General features: G+C 29.8%; 3 protein-coding genes across 5 annotated transcripts; 1 reads left to right on the top strand and 2 right to left on the bottom strand.

The window, feature by feature from the left end:
* Positions 1–1,437: 1,437 nt before the first annotated feature.
* LOC107167124 (uncharacterized) lies at positions 1,438–9,685 on the top strand. 2 transcript variants are annotated; one of them, XM_015516031.2, is made up of 5 exons: positions 1,438–2,051; positions 4,374–4,433; positions 4,589–4,933; positions 5,005–5,076; positions 5,567–9,685. In XM_015516031.2, exons 2-5 carry the CDS (start codon positions 4,404–4,406, stop codon positions 9,032–9,034), a joined length of 3,915 nt encoding a protein of 1,304 aa, XP_015371517.2. In that variant the 5' UTR covers positions 1,438–2,051; positions 4,374–4,403; the 3' UTR covers positions 9,035–9,685. The 2 variants fall into 2 exon arrangements, with proteins under 2 accessions (XP_015371517.2, XP_089075426.1); XM_089219300.1 differs by lacking the exon at positions 1,438–2,051 and adding an exon at positions 2,625–2,991.
* Positions 9,686–14,523: 4,838 nt separating this feature from the next.
* On the bottom strand, positions 14,524–19,370 carry Rad23 (UV excision repair protein Rad23). Its single transcript, XM_089220590.1, has 7 exons — positions 19,102–19,370; positions 17,093–17,171; positions 16,811–17,009; positions 16,580–16,727; positions 16,381–16,510; positions 15,040–15,353; positions 14,524–14,974 (listed from the first exon to the last, which is right to left on the bottom strand). Exons 1-7 carry the CDS (start codon positions 19,165–19,167, stop codon positions 14,864–14,866), a joined length of 1,047 nt encoding a protein of 348 aa, XP_089076716.1. The 5' UTR covers positions 19,168–19,370; the 3' UTR covers positions 14,524–14,863.
* Positions 19,371–20,091: 721 nt separating this feature from the next.
* Positions 20,092–26,356, bottom strand: LOC107166625 (solute carrier family 71 member 1). 2 transcript variants are annotated; one of them, XM_089219636.1, is made up of 13 exons: positions 26,197–26,356; positions 25,791–25,983; positions 25,549–25,644; positions 25,400–25,462; positions 25,209–25,336; positions 25,011–25,125; positions 24,710–24,922; positions 24,535–24,648; positions 23,094–23,275; positions 22,036–22,133; positions 21,768–21,967; positions 21,543–21,660; positions 20,092–20,979 (listed from the first exon to the last, which is right to left on the bottom strand). In XM_089219636.1, exons 2-13 carry the CDS (start codon positions 25,926–25,928, stop codon positions 20,921–20,923), a joined length of 1,524 nt encoding a protein of 507 aa, XP_089075762.1. In that variant the 5' UTR covers positions 25,929–25,983; positions 26,197–26,356; the 3' UTR covers positions 20,092–20,920. The 2 variants fall into 2 exon arrangements, with proteins under 2 accessions (XP_089075762.1, XP_089075761.1); XM_089219635.1 differs by lacking the exon at positions 20,092–20,979 and adding an exon at positions 21,044–21,452.
* Positions 26,357–26,445: the final 89 nt, after the last annotated feature.

The following is a 26,445-nucleotide window of genomic DNA, read 5'->3' as shown; positions in this document are numbered from 1 at the left end:
ATCTTAGCAGTATGTGATTGGCATGTGCGGATAGGCCATTTTTGGCCTACCGGAAAATTTTTAAAAGAGGCCCCTCATGAAAAAGAATTTAATAATATATGACATTAAAGGACCACACTACCAAAATACGAAGGGGGCCCACCGGGAAATTCCCGGTTGCCCGCGGTAGGCCTATCCGCCCATGGTAATTGGTACCTAACTGGTAAGAGTATCTATTGACTATTATCGCGCTTCGCCACCGCTCGATCATAAGTGATGCTTTATTGATAGAGGGATGTGGTGAAGCGAGAGTTTACTGTTAGCATAATACAATAAATAATTTTATAATATAATTAGATTTAATAAGTTATGGATGATGATTTAAAAAATTATAAATTATATACGTATTGTAAACAATATTGCTATCTGCCTATCTCAGTAGTCTTGACTTTTGGTACTTTTATCTTTTTGTATTAATACGTGTCTGTCATCTGACATTCTGTATTCACCACTGTAATACTGTATTTTGTACTTGATGACATAGTCGGGGGTGACGCTGCATTAAACTTTATACGTTTGCATATTAACGTGGTTTCGCGGACCTGCCACATTTAGATTTTGGATCCTTACAGTTAACGATTTTCTATTGCGGTAATTTTATCTTGAACTAAAATTAAAATGAAGAATTGGCTTAAAACAAGCATGCAACAAAGTTTATTTAAAAATCTAGTTTCAATATCTATTGAAAGAGACACTGCCAATAAGATATAGATACAGAAAGTAATCTAAATAAGTCTGCATTGCCTAATAATTGGAAAATGAATTTATCATAATTCATAACTAACCTATTATTTTTATTATTATTAATTATTATTACCACGATTAAAGATAGTATCTATATTCCATGATAAATTAAATTAAATGTATCATGCTATATACTATCTTTAATCGTGATTATTACTAATATTATTAAATAAATACATTACATATATGTGTATAATAATTTTGCTTATCATTAAAAGGGAAGATTCTAATGTTGTGCTTTAGTTTTTAGCACTTCCATACATTTTTACCTTAGTTGCGCCCATATCAATGGTCAATATAAAAATCTTAAAGTAAAAAACTAAAAACAGTAAAAACCACGACGTGATTCCAAATTGATCATCCAATTATGATTATCAAATGACGTTACAATACTGAAATGATACCTATATTGGCCATATTATATATTGTTCTATGATTATATCAGTGTAAACGACGTTGGTCGAGAATTGATTTTGATGTTTGTCGTTTAATTTTAATCAAATGGGGGCTACTAACTGCTACAGCGGCGGAACTGTTGGTCACACTGTGACGGGTCCAGTGGTGCGCAACCATAGGCCGGAGACACATCCGTCGGCGCGGGGTTCGGTTGGTACGAGCTCTAAATTCTAATGGTTCTCTCCCCTCGTCTATCCTGTCGACCGTATCGTGGAATCGTGGTTCCGTTTACATCGGTTTACAGAGTACTGACGGCCGACGGGAAAAAAAGGTTAAAGTAGTTAGTAATAATATGTCATTCGGTTTCGCGACTTCTCGACCGTGTTTGGGCGCCGTGCTCCGGTGATCCGCGCATCTGTGTCCACGACGTCGGACTAATGTCCCGTTTTTGGGTCTGAACCCGAAGCTACACCGTGCCCATCACCCGTCGCCCGTCGTCCGTGCCGGATATCCAAGCTCACGGGTGCTCCTGCGGCTGCAGCTGCCCGCCGGTCCGTCTGTCGTGCGTACTACAGACCTGGTCCACCGTCATCCCTGTCCACGTCCGGGTGGCCACTGCTGCCGGATATCCACGCTCTTGCAAATGGCCGACTTTGGACGTGGGCCAGTTATGTAAGGGGCCCCGCCGCACGACAGTGACGACACACCGCCGCCGCCACCGCCACCATCACCACCACCACCACTACCTTCCCGCCCGCGCACGTAATCGTGAATGGCACCGCATTAGTCGTCGTCGTCGTCGTCACTCGGCAGTGACTTTAGACACATAATCAGACTTCGCCCAGAACGGATAGCTGCTGCATCACGCAAAGGTAACGTATTTTGCAATTATTTTGAAGTCAATATTATTTTTCCGATCGTATTAATGTTTCGTGTCTGGGGTGTACCCCGGACTTTTCCACGGACTCCGCACCCGCGCCGCAACCCAATAATTTTCGGGAATCCAATTGAGGGGGACAGCCGCCGCAAGGGATCGGACGTGGCACTAGATTTTTTTTACTCCTGTCCGCGCGTGTGAAGGTGACCTAAATACTACATCATCGGTGCTACGGATGTGGCGCGCGCGTAGAATGTAGAACGACGACGTCGTTGACGACCGCCTAGGAGTATGATGTAGCAGTCGTTTGGCGAAACGCGATGGACGGCGGGTGGCGGAGTGTTGAGCGGCAGCGGTAGTGCGGTAGGGAATTGTTCGTCCAAGGGGCCACGGGGGACACGACCGGAGGCGGCAACTGGATTTCGGTTCTCGTTCTTTAAATCATGCAGTGCCGTCGCTGCCTGACCGGCCTGCCCACCCGCTCGCCCTCTCGCTCCCGACGACCTGCTGCAGTTAATTCGTTATGCGCGTGAAAATACCAACGCAATACACCTGCCAACGCTAACGGTGCGCGGTTGATGATACGCTTCAGGATTTTTACGTATCATATATATAATTTTTCACTCCAGGCGGGAGTGGTGCCGCGTGTGCGTGTGTGCGGAACGAACAGACGGCCGGCTGCACCTCCTTGTGGTCCGGACACGGTGGAATTGTTCCAGGGAAACGAGTGTGTGGGCCGTCTGCGACTTCGGTGACGGCGTCGAATGCAGTGCCGTCGTCGTCGACGGTGTCGCAGACGATTGGGCCAGTTTGTTGTGCGAATTTCACTCGGTGGTCGGTAAAAACTCGTAGAGGCGGTCTTGTAATTTTTTTCTTCTTGCAATCTCTTGTCACTCGGTAGTCACTAGTCAGTTACATACAACTCGCGCATTGTGGTATCTATTTACAATATTTATAATAACATAAAAATTAATTTTATGAGTATTATTATTTATTAATTCGTTCACGTTTTGTTATCAATTATTATTGATAAGATAACATCTAGGCTTACCAAAATTTGAATTTTTCATTTTTATCATCATAATATAATCATGTTTTAGAGGGAAATAATCGTGTTCCGAAACATTTCGTGCACCACGCGCGCTCATAAGATTTCATAGTAAATTTATGTTTAATGATATACAGCAATGCAGTAGCTGCTACCGCCGCCACTTACCTATTGTTATTGTTATCACGATTCTTTGAAAACAATTGTTATTAGTTTATTGAGTTTATTATTAAAATAGTACTATATATTATATGATATATCGATTTCATTATTAAGTCCAATATTACGATGAATTATTATATGAAAAATGAATTCGTTAACTATTGTATCGATGATATACCCTAATTTTATCGGCAAAATTATAATTTTTCAAATTTCGAACAATCTAATCGATATTGGTTAATTATAAAAAAAAATTTACATTATAATAATGTGTTAAATTTAACTTTTTTATAATTTTTTATGATTTTAAAGTATTTAATTTTCTTGAGAGATTAGGTAATCGACTGCATAAACTTATCTTTAAATTGGATTTTATAAATTATTATTTTTATTTTTTATTTTCATGTTCATGCAACAAAGCTATTGTAATTAGTTACCTATATTATCTATGTATATATTATTTTTTCGTTATAATTTATTATATATTTGTTACAAATACAAACCTCACACATTTGCATGGGTGAATATTCAGATAGTATCTACTGAATACAGTACATAGCCCTGAAAATTGAAATCTAATCATACTTTTTCATTTTTGTAATATATTAACTTGTTAACAAAAATACTAATGTATACTAAAAAAATTAAAAGTAATTATTTAGGTACTACAAATAAAGACTTAAATACTTTAATGTTCTATTGACCCATCAATATGATTACGTTTAAATTTTTAAATCAACAATTATACCTTCAAGAATTTTGTGATCTTATAAAAAACCTGAATTTGTCATAAGCATTAATAAATAATTAGTAAAAATTACTTATATTTAGTGAAGAAAAAAATGAAGAAATTGAACATATTTTACACCTGATTTAACAAAACATAATTTTAAACTTAGGTTTATTTTAGGATATTATAACCAAAGTATTCTTGTCACCTAAAGACAAGAATACCTACTTATTGTGTTTTTTTTGCTATATTGAACCAGTAAACATATTTGTTTGGAGTATTAATTCCTTAACAATTCTATTTTAAATATTGTAAAATATTTATTTTCCATTACTTATTTAAAAATAATTTCATATCATAATTATTGTTTGTTTTAGGAATTTAGTCAGTCTACACAAATTAATAAAATGTCACGACTACATCACATTCAACCAGAAGTAAGTAGAAAATCTATACCTATTTCTAGCTAAAAAATATTGAGTTGAATTATAGAATTTTTAAAATTATTTGTATTGAAGTCAATTTGTTTTTGAATAAATATATGCACGAGGTACCTTTTAAATAATTAATAAACCAAATTGTGTATTTTTAGGTATCAATTTTTGCTGTTTCTCCAAATCCTCCTCCCAAACCAAGGAAAATTAAAAGCGAACCTCCTCCTTTAAAACCAGCAATATGGCCTTCCAAGCAACCTGCAGCATCTATGCAATTACAACAATTCTTAAAAGCTCAGCGTCTGAGTCAAAAGCAGTTAGTTCAAAGAGGGCCCCCGCCACTGAACAAAATGCAATATTTTGCAAATGATAGCCGTACAGAGTATCAAAAACAACAACAGGCAATGCATCAAAAAATGATGCAGCAACGTGCCATAATAAATAGCCATACTAATAATAATAGTATACGGGAAGATTCTCCAAACCCAATGGATTTTTTAGAGGTAAGTATCTATCTATTTAAATTGTGTTAATATTTTTTCTGAGCTTAAAATTTGAGTGTTATTAATTTTAGATTGGAGTTCATGCTGGTAACTCTATTATCAATAATATTCCAAAGGATAAACCAAGATCCAATATTAAATCGGTAATGTTTTAAAACTATATTAAATTAAACATGTTATCAGAACTCAAAAGTCAAAATTGAATTTTATTTAAATACTGCAGCTAAATCAACCTTATCTATGGTTGCACAGCAAAAGGGGATAAGTGAAATTAAGGGCCAAGCGACATTTTTGTTATTATTGGTTGGTAGAGACTTAGATGTATCATAATGTGTCATTGGTACATCAGTGAGACCATTTTATTATGCATTATTGAATTTTTAAATTTAGGATGTAAGCAACCGTCATAATATGTAAAGTCTAAGTAACATTTTTGGAGCCCAAACGCAAATAGCATAAATTATATAAAAATTGTTTTGTTGCTCTCCTGGAAACCTTGATTATATTGCTTATCCCCTTTTGTCATGCAACCATAAAAATTATGGGAAACAGTTCTAGTCCTGATTTTTATTAGTTGATTTTATTTAATAACTTATAAGGTTATCAATCTTATATATGTAAATATATTTATAGGGAGGAAGCTTGTCACAATCAGACTCCGGTAGTCGTCGTAAAAATGCTAATCCGAGGAAAGTAGCTCGAGAAAATGAAATTGAACCTCCAGGACCAAGTGATCACTTTCTACTTTCTCAGATTAAACAAGAAAACCTTCGTCAATCCTGTTTGTTATGTGAACGAAATTTTAGCAATAAAATTGATCTAAGTCAACATATATCTGAAGTGCATGGTATTGAACCTTCAGATTTACATAAATTAAATGGACATTTGGGAGAAGATGAAGAACTTGCAGAAAGTATGATGGAAGCTGAAACTGTATTTTTTTGTGAAGTATGTACTAGAGAATTTCAAGATAAAGCTAGTCTTTGGTTACACATGGTCAGAGGTCACAAACAAGAAGCTGCGGTGACATGTGGAGTGTGTATGAAGATCTGCAGTGATAGTAAATCTCTAATGGAACACGTAAATATCCAACATCCTAAAAATTGTGATACTGCTGATTCTGTTCAACGTAGGTATAGATGTCAAGTGTGTGCACGGCAACATGATACTAAGAAAAAAATGATGAGACATGTGGTCATCCACACAGTATACGATAATAATGGTCAAATTATTGATCCTGATAAATTAATTATAATCAATAATAATTTTCATCCAACTAAATCATCTAATAATGAACATTACACAATTAGCTGTCAAGTATGTCATAAAGTATTTCCAAGTGAAGAAAAACTTTTACGACACATGTCTTCTGTTCATCTTATGACTGGTTGTGATGACATGATTACTACGACAGCTGTGACAACTACTGGTAATTCTTCTCAAAGTAGTTTTGTGAATCGTTGTGAATTATGTGGTGATTCTTGTGGTTCTCGAACTGAAAAATGGTGGCATGTGCTTAAAGAGCATGGCACTAATGAAACACTAATATGCCCAAGACCAGACTGTAGAAAACTATTTGTGTCACAATCTTTACAAATTGAACATCAATCTCATCATGAAACTCAAGGTGATCTTCCTAATACCTGTGAAGTATGTGGGCGGTTATGGCCCAATCGAAATGATTTTTACAAACATATAATGGCTGTACACGCTGAATGTATGCCATTATTATGTGGTATATGTTTAAAAGTTCATGTGGATGTACCAAAACTTAGAGAACATATTAAAGATAAACACGAGCCTTTAGTATCTAAAGAGAATGCTATTTACTGCGATATATGTGGTCGCACTTATACCAAATGGTCAAAGATGATGAGACATAGATCAATTCACAATGTTGAGGATCAGGTATCTCATTTTGTAACAGATCAACTAACTGAAGTGAATCTTAAGTGTACATTGTGTCCTGATACTGAATTTAAAACTGTTGAAGAGATATCTGAACATAGAAAGAATGACCATCAACTGCATGTATGTGATCTCTGTTCAAAATACTACAGTGGCAATAATCATTTATGGAAACATGTTAGTAGGCAACACAAAGGTCATCCAGACGTCACGTGTAGCTTATGTTCACGTACATCTGCTTCTAAAGTTCATCTCAAAAGACATATGATAAAATATCATTCTGATCCTGTGGATCAGCTTATAGACAAGTCAAATAATAGTATTCGTGCAGAGTTAAATGCTGTTCACCAATGTATAAGGTGTGATAAAGTGTTTAGAATTAGAAGTTTACTAAAGAAACATCTTAAATACTGCAAAGGTAAAAGAGATGCAATGCCAATACCCAAAGAAAAAGGTCATTATCCTTGTACTAAATGTGGTAAAACATTTGAATATCAGACTTACTTAAATAGACATTTAAAGCATAGCCACTTAGTTCAATACTGTGAGATATGTTCTGAGGATAAAACTGGTGAACATTTTGATAGTAAAATGTTATTAATGGATCATATCAGAGACAAACATGGAAATGATCCAGAGTTGTGTTGTGATGTTGAAGGTTGTGATAAAGTGATGAGAACTAAAGTCGATTGCCAGAAACATAAGCGTGATCATGTTCGTAAAGTATTTTCATATGTTTGTGAATTTTGTGGAGATATGCACTCAAATAAGAAAAATTATAGAAAACACTTGAGGCAGCGACACAAAGGAAACACCCAATATTTATGTGGTGTGTGTATGGAAGTATGTGTTGATAATGATGGTTTGTCAAAACATTTACATGAAGCACACCCTCAGACATTTTCCAAATCAAATATTTGCCAAATTTGTGGAAAAATGTTTACTCTTGGAAGTAAAGTAGGGGAACACATAGATAAAATTCATGGAAAAAATTTAAAACCTTGCAAAATCTGTTGGAAAGTATTCAGTGATATGGATAAACTTAAAGATCACATTGAAAATCATCCAGCAAAAGAGGATTTCCCCAAAGTAGCCACCCCTGTGAAAAAGCCAATAGAACCAAAACCGAAAACTCCTAAGTTATATGGGCTTCCTAAAGAACTTGCTGAGCTCGGTTTCAATGAAGAGCAACAGGAAAGTTTAAAACGAGATATAGATGATGTTACTTCAGATATAAACACAAAGAGACTAAGAAAGCTACATTCTTGCACAGTTTGCTACAAAAGCTTTAGGTTTGAAACAGATCTATTTGATCACAAACGAGAAGAGCATTCAATTATTGAAGAAAGTTATGTGGAAGAAGAAACTGAGCGCAAGGAGCAACAGTCATCTGCACCAAAAAGTAATAAAACCGTATGTGGTATATGCAAAAAAGAATGGATAAGTTTGAAACATTTTTGGCAACATTTAATAAGAGCTCATCGCACAGAAGCTGCATTTGTTTGTGGTATTTGTTGTAAAATAACCAAGAATTATGATGAGCTAGCTTTACATTTAGATAACCACCATCCAAATGCAACAGTTTTGTCATTATTTGCTTGTGATGTTTGTGGTCGCAATCACAATGCATTTTCAAAACTCCAAAAACACCGTATTATACATTCAACTGCACCACCTGCGTTCCCTAAGTTTCATTGCGATGAGTGTGAACTGGTATTTAATTCAAAGTCATTTGGGGAGAAACATATTTTAAGTCATGGACCCGGTAGTAAATTATGTGAAGGTAAAGATTTGTGTCAAGAAATGGACGAAGACATGTTGGACGACCAGATTGAAGAAGAAGAAGAAGAAGAAGAAGAAGAAGAAGATGAAGTTGAAGATGGTGGAGATGCTGAAACAGAAAATAAAGGAGACGATGATGAAGATGAGGAGGAAGAAGAGGAAGATGTTGAACAAATCGACGATGATGGTGATGATGACGATAATGAACAAAATGATGATGTAGAAGATGATGAGGACGTGGAACAAAATGCTGAAGAAGAAGACGATGACGATGATGAACAAAATGACGATGTTGATGCCGAGGAAGATAAAGACCAGGTTGAAGCAGATGATGACGAAGAAGATGTAGATGATCAGGAGGAAGATGAGGATGAAGAACAAGAAGAAGAGGATGATGATGATGAAGTTTAATTTAGGTTCCTATAATTAAGTTATTGAGCTTTTGGAGTTATTGTGCAAAACCTGTTGTTTTTCTATTTATTTAATTTATACTAAGAACTTTTAGTGACCAAACCATTTGGAAATCAATATATTTTAATAAATGCATAATATTCTTTAAAGACTGGTATCTTGCCGAAGACTGGCAAAACAATTACATACCTACCCAATTCTTGGTATCATTGCGTATTGTACATAATTTTTATACTTATAAAAGGCATGGGTTTTGTTCTGTGTATTACATTTTTATATATATATATAATTTATTTTTAACACCAAATAAATAATCATTGTACTATATTTTTGTTATTTACTGTTAAAAAGGCACTTTAATACCTGTTACGCTATTTGTAAATATTCTTTCAACTCCATTGACATTGTATAAATAATACCCAAATATTATATTCAGTGTACGAATTTTTTTTTTTGAGTAAAAATGTATATCGTTGTAGAAATTATTTATTATGCAAACTTATTTTTCAACCAAACTGTATGCGTAATTTTATATAATTTGTGTGTAGTCAATAATTGTTGTAAGGGTTTTTTTCTACTTGTAATTTACTTGGATCAAAAAGTATAGACGTATCTAATCAATTATACAATAAAAACATAATACAAATATTATTTTTGTCTCATAACTTATTTATTAGTGTCTTGACTAAAGTTTTATTAAGTTTTGCGTCCGAGATCAATTTATTTGTGAAATGTCAATATTGATGAACAGTGATTACATTTTTGTCGTTATTATTGAAATGATCACTCAATTGTTGTTCCCTTTTTGTTTCTTGGAAAATGTTGGAGTTAAATTTATAAATGATAGCTTGACATTAGTGTTTGGATGTCATGAATTCATGATTCCTTATCGTTGACACATGTTACAACCTTCTAGCTAAGCTCTTAAGTTATCAAACTGAATTATATAATAAGCATATATATGATTTATCTTTTTTACTACATTATTATAAACACCTATGTCGTGGATTAATGCTAAATGATAAATGCCTTGATAACAATGTAATTTTATTTTTTTAATTGCCTTTCATACTGACTTCTGTAAACCATTGTAATAATTCTCCGTCTTATAAGTTATAACTTATTCGTCTTATTCTAATTCATGGATATGGTTGTTAACTGGGCAATTAAAAAAATTATAACGGGTGAATGTCGAAAATATTTTGTAAAAGCCTAGATCTTAGTTTTCTCACGTTGATTGGCGGGTGAGAAGTAATTTAATTTTTTTTTTTCATATTGTGAGGACGACACACCAATATGTTTTGTCTACGTCGTACAAGTGCGTAGCATAACAAATTTTACGCTCAGCAGATCACGTTTATCTCCGTTAGTTTAAAAATTAGAGTGAATTGACCTATTATAAAAATTAAAGATTATTATCCAGGGCATCTCATGGGATTTTTATTATATTTTAATTTTAAAGCGAGATTTGAATATTTTAAAATCTTAAATTGTTTATAAATCTAAAAATAAAAAAATACTCATAACTCGCTTTAAAATATGATAAAAAGCCCATGAGATGCTCTAGATATTACCTAATCTTTCGTTTGATTTTTTGTAATAGGCCAATTCACTCTAATTTTTAAATTAACGGAGATAAACGTGATTTGCTGAGCGTAAAATTTGTTATGCTGCGGTACTTGTACGAAGGAGACGACACGTCATGTTGGTGTGGCATCCTGTCTTATGCTAAATATTAATTAAGTCATTTTAAGTTGTAATCTATGTTATGATGCCAATATGTAATTACCACGGTAAAAAAAAATTAAATATAGCTTATACAATTATTTCTTCGATTGTTCTATTGACTGGAATGAACGAAAGTAGGGTGTAATACAGACATACAGAAGGGGTAGTATTCGGTTTTCAGTCGGAATTCGGTAAATGTGTTCAACACTTGGATCATATTATGATCTAAGGTTCAACATTTAAAAATTCGGCATTCCTAAATATAATATAACTCCATCACCTCTTGAGTTTTTTTAAGATCGTCCATGTAGGGTATTTTTAATTTACTACTGGGCATAACCTTTGGCCTTTGGGTAGCGAATGGCGATCTTTATTCTCTAACAATAATGCTGCGTTAGTGCAATCTTTACCAATAAGGATCGTAATTAAGATTTTAGAGTTTTAGACACAAACAGGGGTGTGGAAATTTAACGGGATAAGCCCCCAAACATTTCTTAAACGTTGTTTGAAGCATGTTAAATATCACTAAATTAGTGTCTTTATCCCACTCACCAAAAAAATAAATAAATAAATACTTTTTGCGTACAGAATAATTAAGACTATGGATGGTAGGTAGGTGTTTAGTTCAGTAATATTCGATGTTAAGTATTGTGATTAAATGTTTTAACGTTATTCATCAATAAACGATGGCAGCAGAGGAGTAGTATTGTGCAAACAGATCCTCCTCTGCTGTCGGTTCTAACCAGGAAAAAAAAAAGGTGTTTAGTTCAGTGGTTGTGCATGGGATTGGTAAATTGGGTCCCAGAGCAAAAAATATTTGAGGGCCGACTCCCGGCAACTAATTAAAAAAAAATTAAAAATTAATTTCATTATTATTATTATTATATATAGTGTAGCAAATTACCTACTACAACAGTAATGTTATAACCCGATTTGAATGTAATAAATCAATATTAATAAAGTTTTTACTGAGTACACGGTAATATACAGGGATTAACAGAAATACCTACCCAAAAAAAAAAAAAATATGCTAATTCATTGTATGACAAAAATTGCTAATATTATATAAGTAAATAATTTAGGAATAGGTACAATCATGTCAACAAATTCTAAAAATCATATTTTTAAAAAAGTTAATGCGTTCCAAATTATATTTAACTAAAAAAATATTCAATTTTAAAAAAATTCTAAAAAGTTAACTACTTAACTTAGATAAATCTTTTAACCATAAAAATTATTATTATAATCAGATTCACAAATAGACTATATTGAATTTATTCAAATACTGTTTTTATTATTCAGTAGTAAAAGTAAAAATTAAAAAAAAATGTATTATACGTCATGAAGCGCTGGGTCACGTCTTAATGAACAAAAAATAATAATAATAATAAATTAAAAATATTAATTCGAACAAAAGATATTCCTTTAGTCAGTTCTATCTGTTACATCTTGTACAATGTACATATAGATACTTGACATAGTCACTAGTCCTGTTTGACATACATATGAATACTGTACTATTTATTCAGCCAGGGTCCTTAGGAACAAAAATCAGCGCCTGTTTTTGGTATAAACTGTTAAAAACTCAAACCTAAAGAATTAAAAAAAAAAAATTATAGTAACATATGCGAATGAGCAGAGATAAATTGGTAATCCGGCATCCTTAGAAATTTGCTGATGCATCGACCATCCGTCTCCTTCGCTCGCACAGTATATTATCAATTAAATGTACACGATGCGATTTATCATTATTGAATCAAAATTGTATTGAATTGAGCAACTTAATGCCGGGGTACACTCGTACACTAGAAACCTATTATTTTTCAATATAGAAGATAGAACCTGCGAGATTTTTTTTAATGATTTAAAATTTTTTTAAATTTTTCTAGAATTTATAATGGTTATAAATAGGTTTGGGAATCAAGGAGGTAATACAAGTAACGATTCGTAATGGATTTACGTACATACATTAATTAAAAAACTTGATTACAATTGCAGAAGTTAGTAGGGAAAGACGCGGGGATGCAAAATAAACAGTAACGAATTCACTTGCAACATACCTTAGATATGTTTAGAATAAACATGTCTTAGGTAATATTATTCAGAAATAAACTATTATTGACGATGCGTCATAAAAACGGATCTCTAATTATAGTACACCTTCTAAACATTTTCATTCTTATAGTTGCACCACACAATTCATCAATTCTGTGATTGCACCAAATACCAATGTCCTTTGGGTATTGTGTTGGCACAGAATAGATTAAATTTAATCTATTCTGTGACATTGACAAATAATAAGATGTGTCTCATTTGTCATGTTTTGTGGTGTAAGTACCTGTCTTAGTGTCTTGTTTAAATTTAGCGTGTGTACATTTTAGATGTCGACTGTTGAGTGGGCTGACCCACGGTCACATAGATATTACACAGAGTGACCGGCCCTCACACATACCGTGAACACATGCTGAACAGAGGTAAAATCGATAAGTACGCGTCTGCTCTTTCTGTCGTCGGATTAGGCAGACACAACACATCTATAATATCACGTAGGGTACGTTGTAGTGTGCACGTCGTCAAGGGCGGTATATTTGTGCAGCTTTGTTGATTTGCCATAAACGGGGTCGGAAAGGTATATGTATCGACGTATCAGCCAATCGAGATTCTCAGTTCTAAAAAGCTTATTTACATACTTAAACTGGCCCAAAATTACTTCTAAAATTGTTACGGGTCTATCAGTGACTAATCGTTTCACACTCACCTACACGATCGGCCATCCGAAATATTCTGGGTAGCTCGCCTAACCAATCCGACCACTTTGCTAATAAGTATTAGATAGAAATAGTTCCGGCCACATCCTGTATTCCAATTTCGGCGACACTGTTTTGTCACAGTTACAATCATCGTAAAGCATTTATGTCTTTATACCATTAATCGAAAAGAATCCCACTCATAAGTAGGTAATAACAATAATAAATCAAAAATTAAATAGATTTTACTAATCAAGCATAAATCTAGATATTATAGATTGAATATAGAAATTATTACTTTATAACATTGTAAAAAACAAGATAAACTTAATGAAAATAACTACCACGTATATACGTTATCATGGGCATAAAATAAGGTTATTTCGGAATAAAAAATGATTGTGATTAGCCTAAAATTATTTTATCTTAATAATTAACTATACCTATGTCTATGAACAAATTACTAAAATTATAAATGTCTTTAATTTGAATATTAGTTTGTTGATGGTCATATTTCTTATAATTTCTTTTGTGTCAATATAAAATACTATTTTTATAATATATCTATAAATACCACAACATCATCAGCAAGTTTTTTTTTAAAGATTTTAATTTATACCTAAATGTATGAAAATTAAATTTTGACCATCTATGCGCTACAATAATAAAGTTATTTGAATATAATTATTTCCTATTATAAGTGTAACCTTATTCAAGCACTGTTGATAACCATTTACATATTATAATTGATACACTAATCAATTATTAACAATGGGAAGTTTCCAATCACTTTAACATATTTAAGTTCCTGTCATAGTTTTCATATTTAAGTACCTGTGTTAATATTAAGTTAATAATAAATTAAATATTTATTAAATATAAAAAAAATATAATGAACACAAATATTATACTTCATCAAATGGGAAAAATTCAATAAAAATGATTTGTACTGTGATACTAGGCATGTAGGTAAATATAGGTCTATTAAAATAATTAAAAATGGCAGACACGTCATTAAATATAAGTTAAATTTATTTGTTTTTAAATGTTTGAAAACTTAAATGGAAAAAAATATAATATAGAAAAAAATCATTTACATTTCATAAAAAAATGTTTTAAGAAATTGATTTTATTTCCATCAGAAAGAATAACACAATAAAATTAACCAAAATAAAAGAAATAACTTTAAGGACTGCTCTAGCTCTAAGATATTATAAATATATTATTTTTTTTTTAAGCAAATTTTCCAAATCAAATAATTACTATTTCTCAGATAAATATGTTAAATACACAGCAATTTTGTTTTAATATGTACTTATTCAGCAAAATCCTTTCAGTCTTGAAGTCATGGTATTTAATCATCAGGTTCTTGTGTCAATAATAAATTTGCAGCCATATTTTCATTCTTCTCGCATGCAAAATATGCCTGCACAACTTGGTGTTCAGGAAAACCTAATGCTTTCAACTGAAAATGTATGGAAAAACAATTAACTTCTGATAGATAATAAATAATAAATAAATAATCCTCACTCTATCTATGGCTTCTTTGTCTTGTGTAGATACAGGCACCTCGAACCCTCCAACTGGTCCTCTATCAGTAGCTGCTGGTGCAGCAGCAGCACCTTCAGTTGGTTCATTTAACATACGTACAAATGCTTCTTGATTATTAGATATCATTTGCAACAGTGCTGGGTTGGTTTGTCCAATTTGTTGCAGTACAGAGTTTAATAATTCGGGATTTTGCTGCACAACTGAACGCATTTGTTGAAAAGTCGGTTGGTTGCGCAAAAAAGCTAGAGGATCAGTTGCAGGAACTTGGCTACTACCAGTTGAACTACCTGTGTCTAAAAACAATAAAGAGTAAAACAGTTATAAACTGTACAATAAAAAGGTTATAGAAATAAATAACAATAATATAAATTGAAGACATAATACGGATAATGTGATTTATCATAATTCTCTCCTCAACCCATTTGCCAAAAGACAAGTAATATTTGAAATACAAATTAGAATAACTGTACCACAAAGAACACATTCATAACAAAATTATATAAGTTTTATTTATAACTTATAAGATACTAAACTGTATGGTCTTAAATATGATACACCTCAACAGTTCAGAATATTCTACTAAATACAGGGTGATTCTTTTATCAAACAACACTTATATGGTGTTTGTGTGTAAATACCACCTAACAAACAACTTTGGGAGGATATATCTTATAAACGGATTAACGAAAAATGAAAATTTAAACGTGAAAATTCATTGAAATATAGCCTTTTTAGTTTATGAAATTTTATGTATAGGTTGTTATTTAAAAATCAAAAGTTGATAATGGTTTACCTGATAAATATAAGGGTGAAAATAGTTTAAAAATATATATAGTTTTAAAACAAGATGGATCTTTAATTTTGAAAAAAAAAAATTTGAAAAAACTCAATAGTTTTTGAAATAATGAGTGTTAATGAAAAGAAATCCAAATAGATTGAACAATGTATTTTCACTGAACACACAATTTTAAAATAAAGAAGAATAGTGTATTTTTTCATTAATTTTTAGATACAAAATACACATTTGTACTTTTTTTTTTCGTAAGTAATTTATTAGACATAGCTAGAAGTAAAACCAAGACCATTACTCAAGCATCACTATAAATAAAAACTGAACACGAAAGTCAATAGAGATTAAAATGATGGATTTGGTCTGACAGAATCAAAATTAATAAATACCCGAGTATAGAAGATCTTAATACCACCATTTTTGATTATTGATAGTAGCTTTGAGGGGTGATTTATAATTTAGTATTTACATAATTACATGAAAACCTTACTTTTACATTAATTTTAATACAACTATATTTTGAGGATTACCTTCACTAAGCATGCTACTCATAGATTGATTAATAGTTGGATCAGCTTGAAGTTCATCAGGTATTCCAGTAAGTAAATATTCAACTGCTCTGTCTGGATTATTAAAACTAGCTCTAAGAGCATTTTCAACCTTAAAATTTAAATAATAAAAAATGATTTCATAATGTTATAATATGAATAGAAGAAGAAATTTTTCAACCTGTGATCTTTCATATCCCATATCCATAACATTTTGAACCATTCTTTCAAATTCATCACTAGATGCAGATTCTGGTACAGAAGCAGATGTTTCTGTCGCCGGTGATGTTGATTGCTCTTCAACTCTAGGTTGTTCAACCGTTATAGATCTGTATGAAAAATATTAATTATAAATTTATAAATGTATTCAGAATAAATGTGAGATAAATTGAAATATATTGGTAAATTTTACTTTTCTGCTGGTTTCTGAGGCGCTGAAACTGATGGTGTTGACTTAGTGGCACTTACACTTGTGGCACCAGTAGCACTAACAGTATTAGAGGCACTAGTAGCACTAACAGCACCAGCTGCTTTTGAAACCATAACCACCACAAATTTTTTTGAGTCAATGTTACAATCACTGATTTTAGTATCATCACTAAGTATTTTTCCTATTTATTTATTCAAAAATAATAATAATACATAATATATTTTAATTGTTATCTACGTAATGTTAAAATTAAGTAAAACCAACCGGCATAAATCAATTTTTGGTTTTCTGCCAAATATTCAGATCCTTTTTCAGCTTGCAGTTTTTCCTTTAACTGTCTTACCTACAAATTCAAATTTATTATGTATAATGTTTTTTTTACTATATTATATATATTAATATAAAAATATTGTCATATTCGTGTTCCTCCAGAAGCAAAACTGGACAAACCTATTTAACCATTTGAAAAAACACAACCTTATTATTAGGGCTTGGATGTTGTTGCACTAAAAATGTTATGAAATTGATTGCATTATTGCTGTGAAAAAACCCAAAATTGCACTTAAAAATTGCAATAAAAAAATATTTTATTGTACCAAAAAAATAAAAAAATATATATTAACAAATTATTTTATGAAATGGATTAAGTCATTTTATTAAGTAATATTATAAAGTTTTATTAGATAGGTTTTAAACGAGTAGATAATAAAAAAGATTCAAATTCAAATTCTCGTCAGTTGTCACTAAAAATCTGGTTAAATTGTGTGGTCTTCTTATTTTTTCAGAAATCTATACTAATAATTTTATAAAAATTTAAAACTTTTTATTTAAACTATTTTTAATTTGTTTTTTCAAAAAAAACCTTACCTTACCTTAAAAATTATAGCACTGTATAATCTAACAAAAAAGAGTAAATACATAAAAAAAATATATAAAATTGTATTGAAAATGACGACAATCAACAAAATTGCAATAAAATTGAAAAAAGGTAAAAAATTGCACTTAAAATTTTTATATATTAATTGGTACTCATTTGAAATAAATTTATCACTTACTTAGCAATGAATCCGAACAATAGAAAAAAAATTGCAAATGCAACAACATCCGAGCCCTACTTATTATAATTATACTCATATAATTTAGACATTTATTGTTATTAAACCTTTTCAGTTATTATTATGTAACACCTTTCAAAAAAATAAAATGTATCTTATCCCAATGGCTAAGTTGCCGAGGGTTATTTCTTTAACAAAAAAAAAAAAAAATAAAATATTGAATAATTTTTTATTGCAATCAATATTTCAATCCAACAAAATCAAATATACCTACTATACTGGATAAAATATAAAATATGTGTTGGGTATTATATTTAAAAAAATTGAATTTTTATTATAAATTAAATTCTAGTCTTTTGGGGTTTAAATGGAATACTTTTTCTTAATTTTAAACTTTTAACATGTTGAACACATAGTTGACATACAATAACACATTTTGGAATAAGTTTCTATTAGGCGGCTATGGAAAACACACTTGAAATTTTGATTTGGCCATTTATTGTGGTAGTGACAATAACGAGAAATCTACCATTTTTACAAGTGGTGACAGGTCCACGCAGGTCAAATTATGTCGACTACTGGTGAGAGAACATGTAAAATTGTCATTGACATTGAATTGGTAATATGAACGTAGGTTCATAGCATAAATCCTTTGTTAGTCACACAGTTTGTAACATCAGTAGACACGTGGCATACAATAGTTGTACGTTGAACTCTAATTTTATTTTTTGTATGATAATCAATCAAATTGATAAATACCTTGTTAAATAAGTAAAATGTGCGACTGGGTAAAAAATATAAAAATATTTTGAGTTACTTTTTACAAAAACGTTTTAAGCATAATAAAAAGGATAAAACAAAGTGAATAAAAATAGATAAATAATAATAATGATTTAAGTTTTAACATAAAATATGGCTAATTGTAGTCTAACAAGCATAGCCTATGTGCATTGTGCATATTAATCAATCATACAATCAACATATTTAAATGAAAGAAATTAGTTACATAGTCGCTTTATTTAATATGAGTGTATTGAAATATAATAAATGTCAATAATTTAATAAAAAATAACCATTTTAGATTAGGTTTAGATACCTATACAGCTTTAGAACATAAGTGTAATGTTATGAGTAGACTTTAAACATTAAGTAAGTTGATTAGCAACAGTACTTTGTTTAAGTGTACGAAGACATCTACTACTTTTGAAAGTAAATTACCGTTTGGTCTGAATCAATTTCCAGTTTGAATGTTTGCTGTTGCAAATTTTTGAACGTGATAAGCATTGTTGATGCTTCCGAATACAAAGCCAACAAGCGGTGTAAGGAGTCAAAAGATTCGTAAAATGTACTGTTTAAGTATTAGAAACTAGTTAGACTTATATTATACGTAATAACATAAACCATCAACAATTTAATTCGATTTAACTTGTTAGAAAGAATTATCACCAAAAACTGTTTTTCATCACCGCACACCAGTGATGTGATTGAAGCCTAAATACTAGACAATTATGGTCAACGGGTTGTAGGTATGGATATGGAGAACATAACCTAAATTATATCACAACTTATCATGGAAAAATAAAAATTAAGAATTTCGTTTTTAACGATTCTGATGGATTAATAAAAATTGAACAATGCGGATTTTCTAGTGGCGATTGCTTTGAAAAACAACAATACTTTATAACAAAAACTCGGGAAATGTGGATGTTAGAATTAAAAAACATTTTGAGGGATCATAATATTATCAGCCGCTCTGGGGGCAAAAACATGATAAGCCTTCGCCATTCAATTGGTACGACGTGACGTCACAACCCACGCCCGCTTTTTACGGTAGCACCTACAAACAATTTTGATGTCACACCGTGACTATGGGTTTTTCGAATGGACAGAAAAAATATAACATGGCCATTATTTTGATACGCGCATGCGCATTACAATCATCTACCGCTGTTAACGCGCAAATGTAGACAATTTTTGTCGTTTTACTCTCCATGACTCATGCGTAAACCGCCAAAAAATTCGATATTTCTCCTTTTGATTCATAATCTTTTAAAATTGCAACTATTAATTTTAAGTTTGGTTTTCTTCTGAATTGAACTGCTGTTAAGTGCTAGGCACTAATAAACCTAAATTAATTATCGTGGAAACTGAACTGATAATGCTTAATATTATGCATTTATATTACATTATGAAGAAACAAAAACACCATGCCAGTTCAATAGTTTTAATTTAGCATTTAAATATTACAATTAAAACTTTAATAAGAAAATAGCAAGTTTTAATCAATGCAATTATTGCAATAACTTTTTGTATAGGGATGAGATAATTAAGGTGCACAATATAACTGAATATAGTTATTACTAATTTAACAGAGATCAGGAATATATATATATATAAGTTATAAGTAAAATAAAAAAATTATCACATACATTAAGTTATATAACAAAACGAGAATTATGAGACTATACTATTAAGTAAATATGAAGAATAATTCACAATACAATGAATGCTTGACTATAATTACTCAATTTTTATTTTAGATATCTGAAAAGATTTTTTTTAATGCACATATTTTAACAGTATTCTATTAAACAATTTCCAATTAATCATTTTAAAACATTACATTTTTAAAGTATACACAAAATTAAATTAATACAATCAATAATGTATGGATGCTTATGTAACTGAAAAAGCGTTTATAGAAATAACAACATCATGATTTTACTTTTATAAATTGATTATCTATATATAATTAATAGTGCACAAGTTCTTAAACAACTTATGTGTAATGAATGATAATATACATAAATAATACTATTTCAAATGATAAATTAAATAAAGATTCCATAGGAATTACTTTAATGATATTGCATAGTAACTATTGTTTTCATTGTAACGTTTTACTCAATGTAGATTGTAGATGAACACATTTTAAATATACAAGCTTTAACATAAAACACAAAAGGCAGTTACTATTTTCTTTTCTAAGAAACTAACACTAAACATTAAATATAATATTATGTGACTAGAAAACCAATTAAAGATAAGATTGAACGTTAATTCGACCAATTTGGTATTGTACTTGCGTCGAAGAACCTGTAACACAATTATATATACAATTTATTTACAATTTTTTGGCAAAAATAAAAAATAACAATTTATTCATAATAACAATAAAATGCCGTATATCTGCATTATTTTTTAAATAATGTAGATATTTGTAATTTACGTAATACATTTATGCATTATATGTTTTTTTTTATCTTTAGAGATACCTACCTTTTTTCAAACACAAGAGTTATTGTAATGTTTATCTGATATTAAACCCTAGAGATTGGTCATTTATATATATATGATATATGACTTGTCCCAATAATATTTTAGTGGGCTGAAGACTACATAAAAATATTTTTCAAATATTATTAAATATTTTAATATTAGTTAAGAATATTCTTTATATTTATACATGGGTTCCTCTTACCCATAAACCAACAGCCCCCACTTTTAATACATAATTAAAATTTGTATTGGTTTTTTTTTTATACGCTGTAGAAGAAAAACTATATTAACTGAAAAATAAAAATGTCATTAATACTATAATAATGAAAATGTTTATTTAATCAAATAATCTTATTAAAAATTCAAGTTATTATGTTTACCAATTTGTTTATGACGTTGATCAGAACCATTGGGAACATTTTCTGGAATAAAAACGGAGACTAATAATGCGCACATAACCAGAAGTGAACCAAAGACAAATGGTGGTCCTGGAATCATCTATATTTACGAAAAATAATTAATAAACAATACAGAATATAATATTAAATATTATATTAGAGTAGTAATATCAATATAATTTTACATATTTAGTTAACAGTTATTACCGAAGAAGATGGATTATTATTTATATTGTACTTCAAATGTTTAATTATGATTGAACTATTAAGAGAATTTTGAGTAGTATGTGCTATTTGCATTCCTTCATTCAAATTAACATCAAACAAATAAAATATGAATCCAAACATTGCTGGTCCTAAGCCGCCACAAAGACCTCTTACTCCGGTTACCACTCCTTGAACCACACCTTGATAGAAAATCAAATTTTATTAGTTTTATTTTAACTTTTAAAAATAAAAATAATAATTGTTAAACCTTGCTTATCTGCATCTGAATGAATGGAAATAAACGAACTAATAGCAGGATAAGTAACACTAGAAATGGCAGCCAAAAAACAGGCAGACCACATGACCCTATTAAAAATTAATGTATAAATGATTATTTCTTATAAACAATAAGCAGTGGTGAGTGTCATAAGATAAAATGAGAAAATGTATATCCACTTAAAATACGGATAAATAATTTAGCCGTGGGCCACACATAGCAGTCAGTTTTTCAGCCCCGACTATTTCTGTGGTTGAACCGCATATCACATAGTTGCATTTAAAATCAAACAATTTGAATTTGTTAAGTGGCCCAACCGCTATGTGTGGTCCTACCGACCTACCCTTAAAATAATTTAGTATAATATTTATTTTACAAATTTGAATAATTATATTAAGTACAGTATAACCTCGTTAATCCGGACAGGGGATAATACGTTAATGAAGGTGTACCTTGATACATACTATATTATATATGTATGAAATGACTAAAATACAATTAATAATTATGAACTATTTTTTAGGTTTAATATTGTTATATAATATATACTAAACTATAGACTAAAGTATTGGTAATATAGTAAAATATTCAATACATTTTAATAAATTTATAATTTACAATTCTTGGTTATTTTGTCTAATTATGACATCTTAAAGCCCCAATTAGTCTGGATTAATGAGGTTTTACTATATTATATACATTTATTTAAATGTAATGTTTGTTGTAACTGTATTATTGACCACTATAAACTCGTTATTAGTTAGTTTTTTATTTATGGTGTTTTTTATTTCTTGTATGATATTGTTTAAAATATATAAGAATCAATATTATATTCATTGGGCTTAACTTTTGTATAAAAATTTTCTTTTAGTTAATATTATAGGGAAATTCAGTCTCCAAAACAAATTTGAATTATAACGGCCTTTAATAATCTTAATAAACCACCAACCTTAACTTTCAATTATGTATATATGGTCATTTAAGTTTCAGTTGAATGGTAAGATAATTAAATTATGAAATTAATTATTTATAACAAATATTTAACATACCAAGTCTCTGAACCAAATCCAAACCACATAAGTTGCATGATTTCAAATACCAAACCAATCATTATTGTGTATTTAGCTCCCATCATTTTCATTATTATGCCAAGGACAGATTGAATAATTGCTGAAAACAGTCCTAGTAATGCAATAAGTATTGATACTTTGAACATACTAAATCCCATAACCTAAAATTAGAATTATCAAGTTATCATATTTGCTGCATAATAAATATATATATATATATATATATCTAATTTTACATAATCATAGTTAGTGAATAAATGAACCATATTCTTATTTATTAAAATTGTTAATTTCAGATATTAAATTAATATAGAATACAGTATTTGTTTTTTTATTAAATAAAGGTTTTGAAGTTTATAGAAAAATCCATCAACAATGTATTATGTTAATCAAAAACCAAAACAAAATATTTTTGACATTTATAATTATGAGTGCAATGAAAAAATGTTTTTTTATTTATATAAATTTAATTGTTTAGAAATTTCCTGTTAAACTTATAAAAATTATTTTAGTTATTTCCCCTCCCCCACCCCTCAAAAAAAAAAATTGGTGGGTGGAGAAGTAGTTTATTCCTCAAATAATTTATGTATCAGCATAAAAACTACGTAAGTAGGTGACTGCTCTCTCTGCTTTACAGTAGTTGTCAAGTATACGTTTAGTATCATTGAGTAGGTTACTATAACAAATGTGTTAAATTTGAATTTTATAATAAAACTGTGTACAAAAAAAATAATTTCTTAACAAAACAGTCGAAATATATTATGAAGTATTTTTTTTTATCTAAATATTTCTATTGCTATAACAATATGAAAAAAGGAAGTAGAAAAAGTAAAACTGAACAGAATATATCATAGAGAATTTACAGCAAATTTATTTGAATGTTAGGACTTTAAGGCTAAATTCCAACTAGAAGATTATAGTAATATATATATATATATATATATATATATTTATTAAGAGGAGTCATACCACATGTGTGGTCTCTGTTTTAAAAATGTATAACATGAAAAATTGTATGAAAATAGTGAAAAAATAATGAAAATTAGAAAATACTAATATAAATTATAAACTATAAAACAAAACCTATTCTTGTTAGTCATTTGAAAAAATGATAAAATAAAAATATTTATATTGCCTAATTCTTGTTTTGCTCAAAAATTCACATGTTTCCCTATTATAATCTTAGTATAGTAATGAATTTATTGATTTTACAATGTTTATTTTTGCCGATCATTATCAGAGAAGCAAAAATAAAGACCCCTGAAGAAAAGATATTATTGAATTTTATTATTTCATTATTCTACAAATTAACAGAAAATCCATATATTGCCTGCTTAAAATTTAAAATATTTCAATTTTAAAATCAATACATAATTATTAAAAAAATAAGTTATTATTCATATTAAATTTCAACACTTACAAGTCTCAAATATACAAATAATGAAGAGTATTCTCCTGCTTCAGGAAGATATGACAAAAACACAGTTAAGCATAATATCAATACAGTTCGATCTCGACCAACCATCCTTAAAGCCTAAAATACAAATACAAATATAGCTACATTCTTATTGTTTTTTTTCTATGTAGGTACTCACAACAAATGGATCTGCTTTTTTCCAAGATATACAATTAGTAGATGTTCGTTGTTTATGTGGTAAACTTTCTGGAACAGCAACAATTATGAAAAACACATTTAAAAGTGCTATTAATGATGCTAAAAATACAACAAAACTAGTATTGTAAATTTCCATGATATATGAACCAAGGGCTGGTCCAAAAACCATACTAGCTCCAAATGTTCCAGTTATCTATAAAAAATAAAAATATGTTCAATATTTATTTATAGAATAATTATAATGTGATTTAAAGTATTCAAATTAATTTTTAAATATTTACCCAGCCATAATAACAACTTCTTTCTTTCTCATCACTCACATCTGCTACATAAGCAAATACAACTGAAAATGTTACTGAAAATAACCCAGAAATACTTATCAAGGCAAAAAACCAGCTAAAAATAAATATTTTTCATCACTTTAGATAAGTAAAAATTAATTGTAATTTGAAATATTAATGTTCAATTTCAAAAATTACCCAGAGTCAATACACATGAAAGGTATTGGAATACAAGTGAAAAATACTGTTAGTAATAGGAATAATTTTCTCCCCCAAACATCAGATAAGGCACCAATCAATGGGGCACTTAGGAATGATAGAATACCCTAAAAAAACAAAAAAATTAAATAAATAATAACATAATTAAGAATAATTATTAATATACATACTTTTATTCCCCAAATAATACCATTCATGAGCAAAGCATGATCTTGGAATGTATTATTTAATTTCTGTAATATATATATATATAAATTATTTTAATATACATAATAGTTATGGAGTATAACTAATCATTTCTTATTGACTATATACTTACTGATATTACTGGTAAAGTAAGTAAGCTCCAAGCAAAATATTCTAAGAATATAATAACCAAAGCATGGTATATTGATGGTTTTCCTATTCCTGATTTCTAAAGAAAAATTAAAGAAATACATTAATCACAATATTTAAATTTTTTTACAATTTAATCATGTATTAACAAAGATTATACATCAAAAAAAATGGCCTAGCAATCTATACTAGTAATAACATTATTAATATAAAACTTTATTTTACCATTATTATTCCATCACTCAGAATAGATCTATGGCTTCTGATCACGGACATATTCTTAGTTATTTTTATTTTTGAACCCATTGTGGAACGTGTCTCATACTTTTTTCCTTCATTAATTGTTGGAAAATACTGTTCCATTTGTGTAATTATTTAGTTCAAGTGATAGACAACAATTAATTGTATGTCATTTTAGCTATTGAAATTGATAATACAATTATAATAAATATAAATACTGTACAATAATAATAATAAGTTAATTAATCGAGTTCCATGAAAACAATAGCTATTAATGAGAACTGTCCAATGGAAATTAACTAATGACCATTGAAAGAATAATGGACAGTATCATAGGGAAATATTAGGGTAATCAAAATTTAAAATTTGAAATTTCATATAGTTTACTTACACAGACGGACAGTTTGAATACTACCGTTAATCGTTATTCATTATTTGGCATTTGGTATTGGCTTTAATGTATTATTATTTAAATTTAATATTTCTCGTGTGTTATGAATGTTGTGATGGATAAATAAATCATGAAATTATCGTTATCGAATATCGATAACAGCTGATAACATAATCAAATTATTTACTCAATGCTATCAGCACGTCCTGCTATTGGTCAATTATCAAGGAACGGTTACGGTTGATAACA

Source organism: Diuraphis noxia, unplaced genomic scaffold (genome assembly GCF_037042655.1).
Source record: "Diuraphis noxia isolate RWA-SAM2 unplaced genomic scaffold, SU_Dnox_SAM2 contig0002, whole genome shotgun sequence".
NCBI lineage: Eukaryota > Metazoa > Arthropoda > Insecta > Hemiptera > Aphididae > Diuraphis > Diuraphis noxia.
The sequence above is the reverse complement of the archived record's forward strand: the minus strand, read 5'-3'. Positions and strand labels throughout refer to the sequence as shown.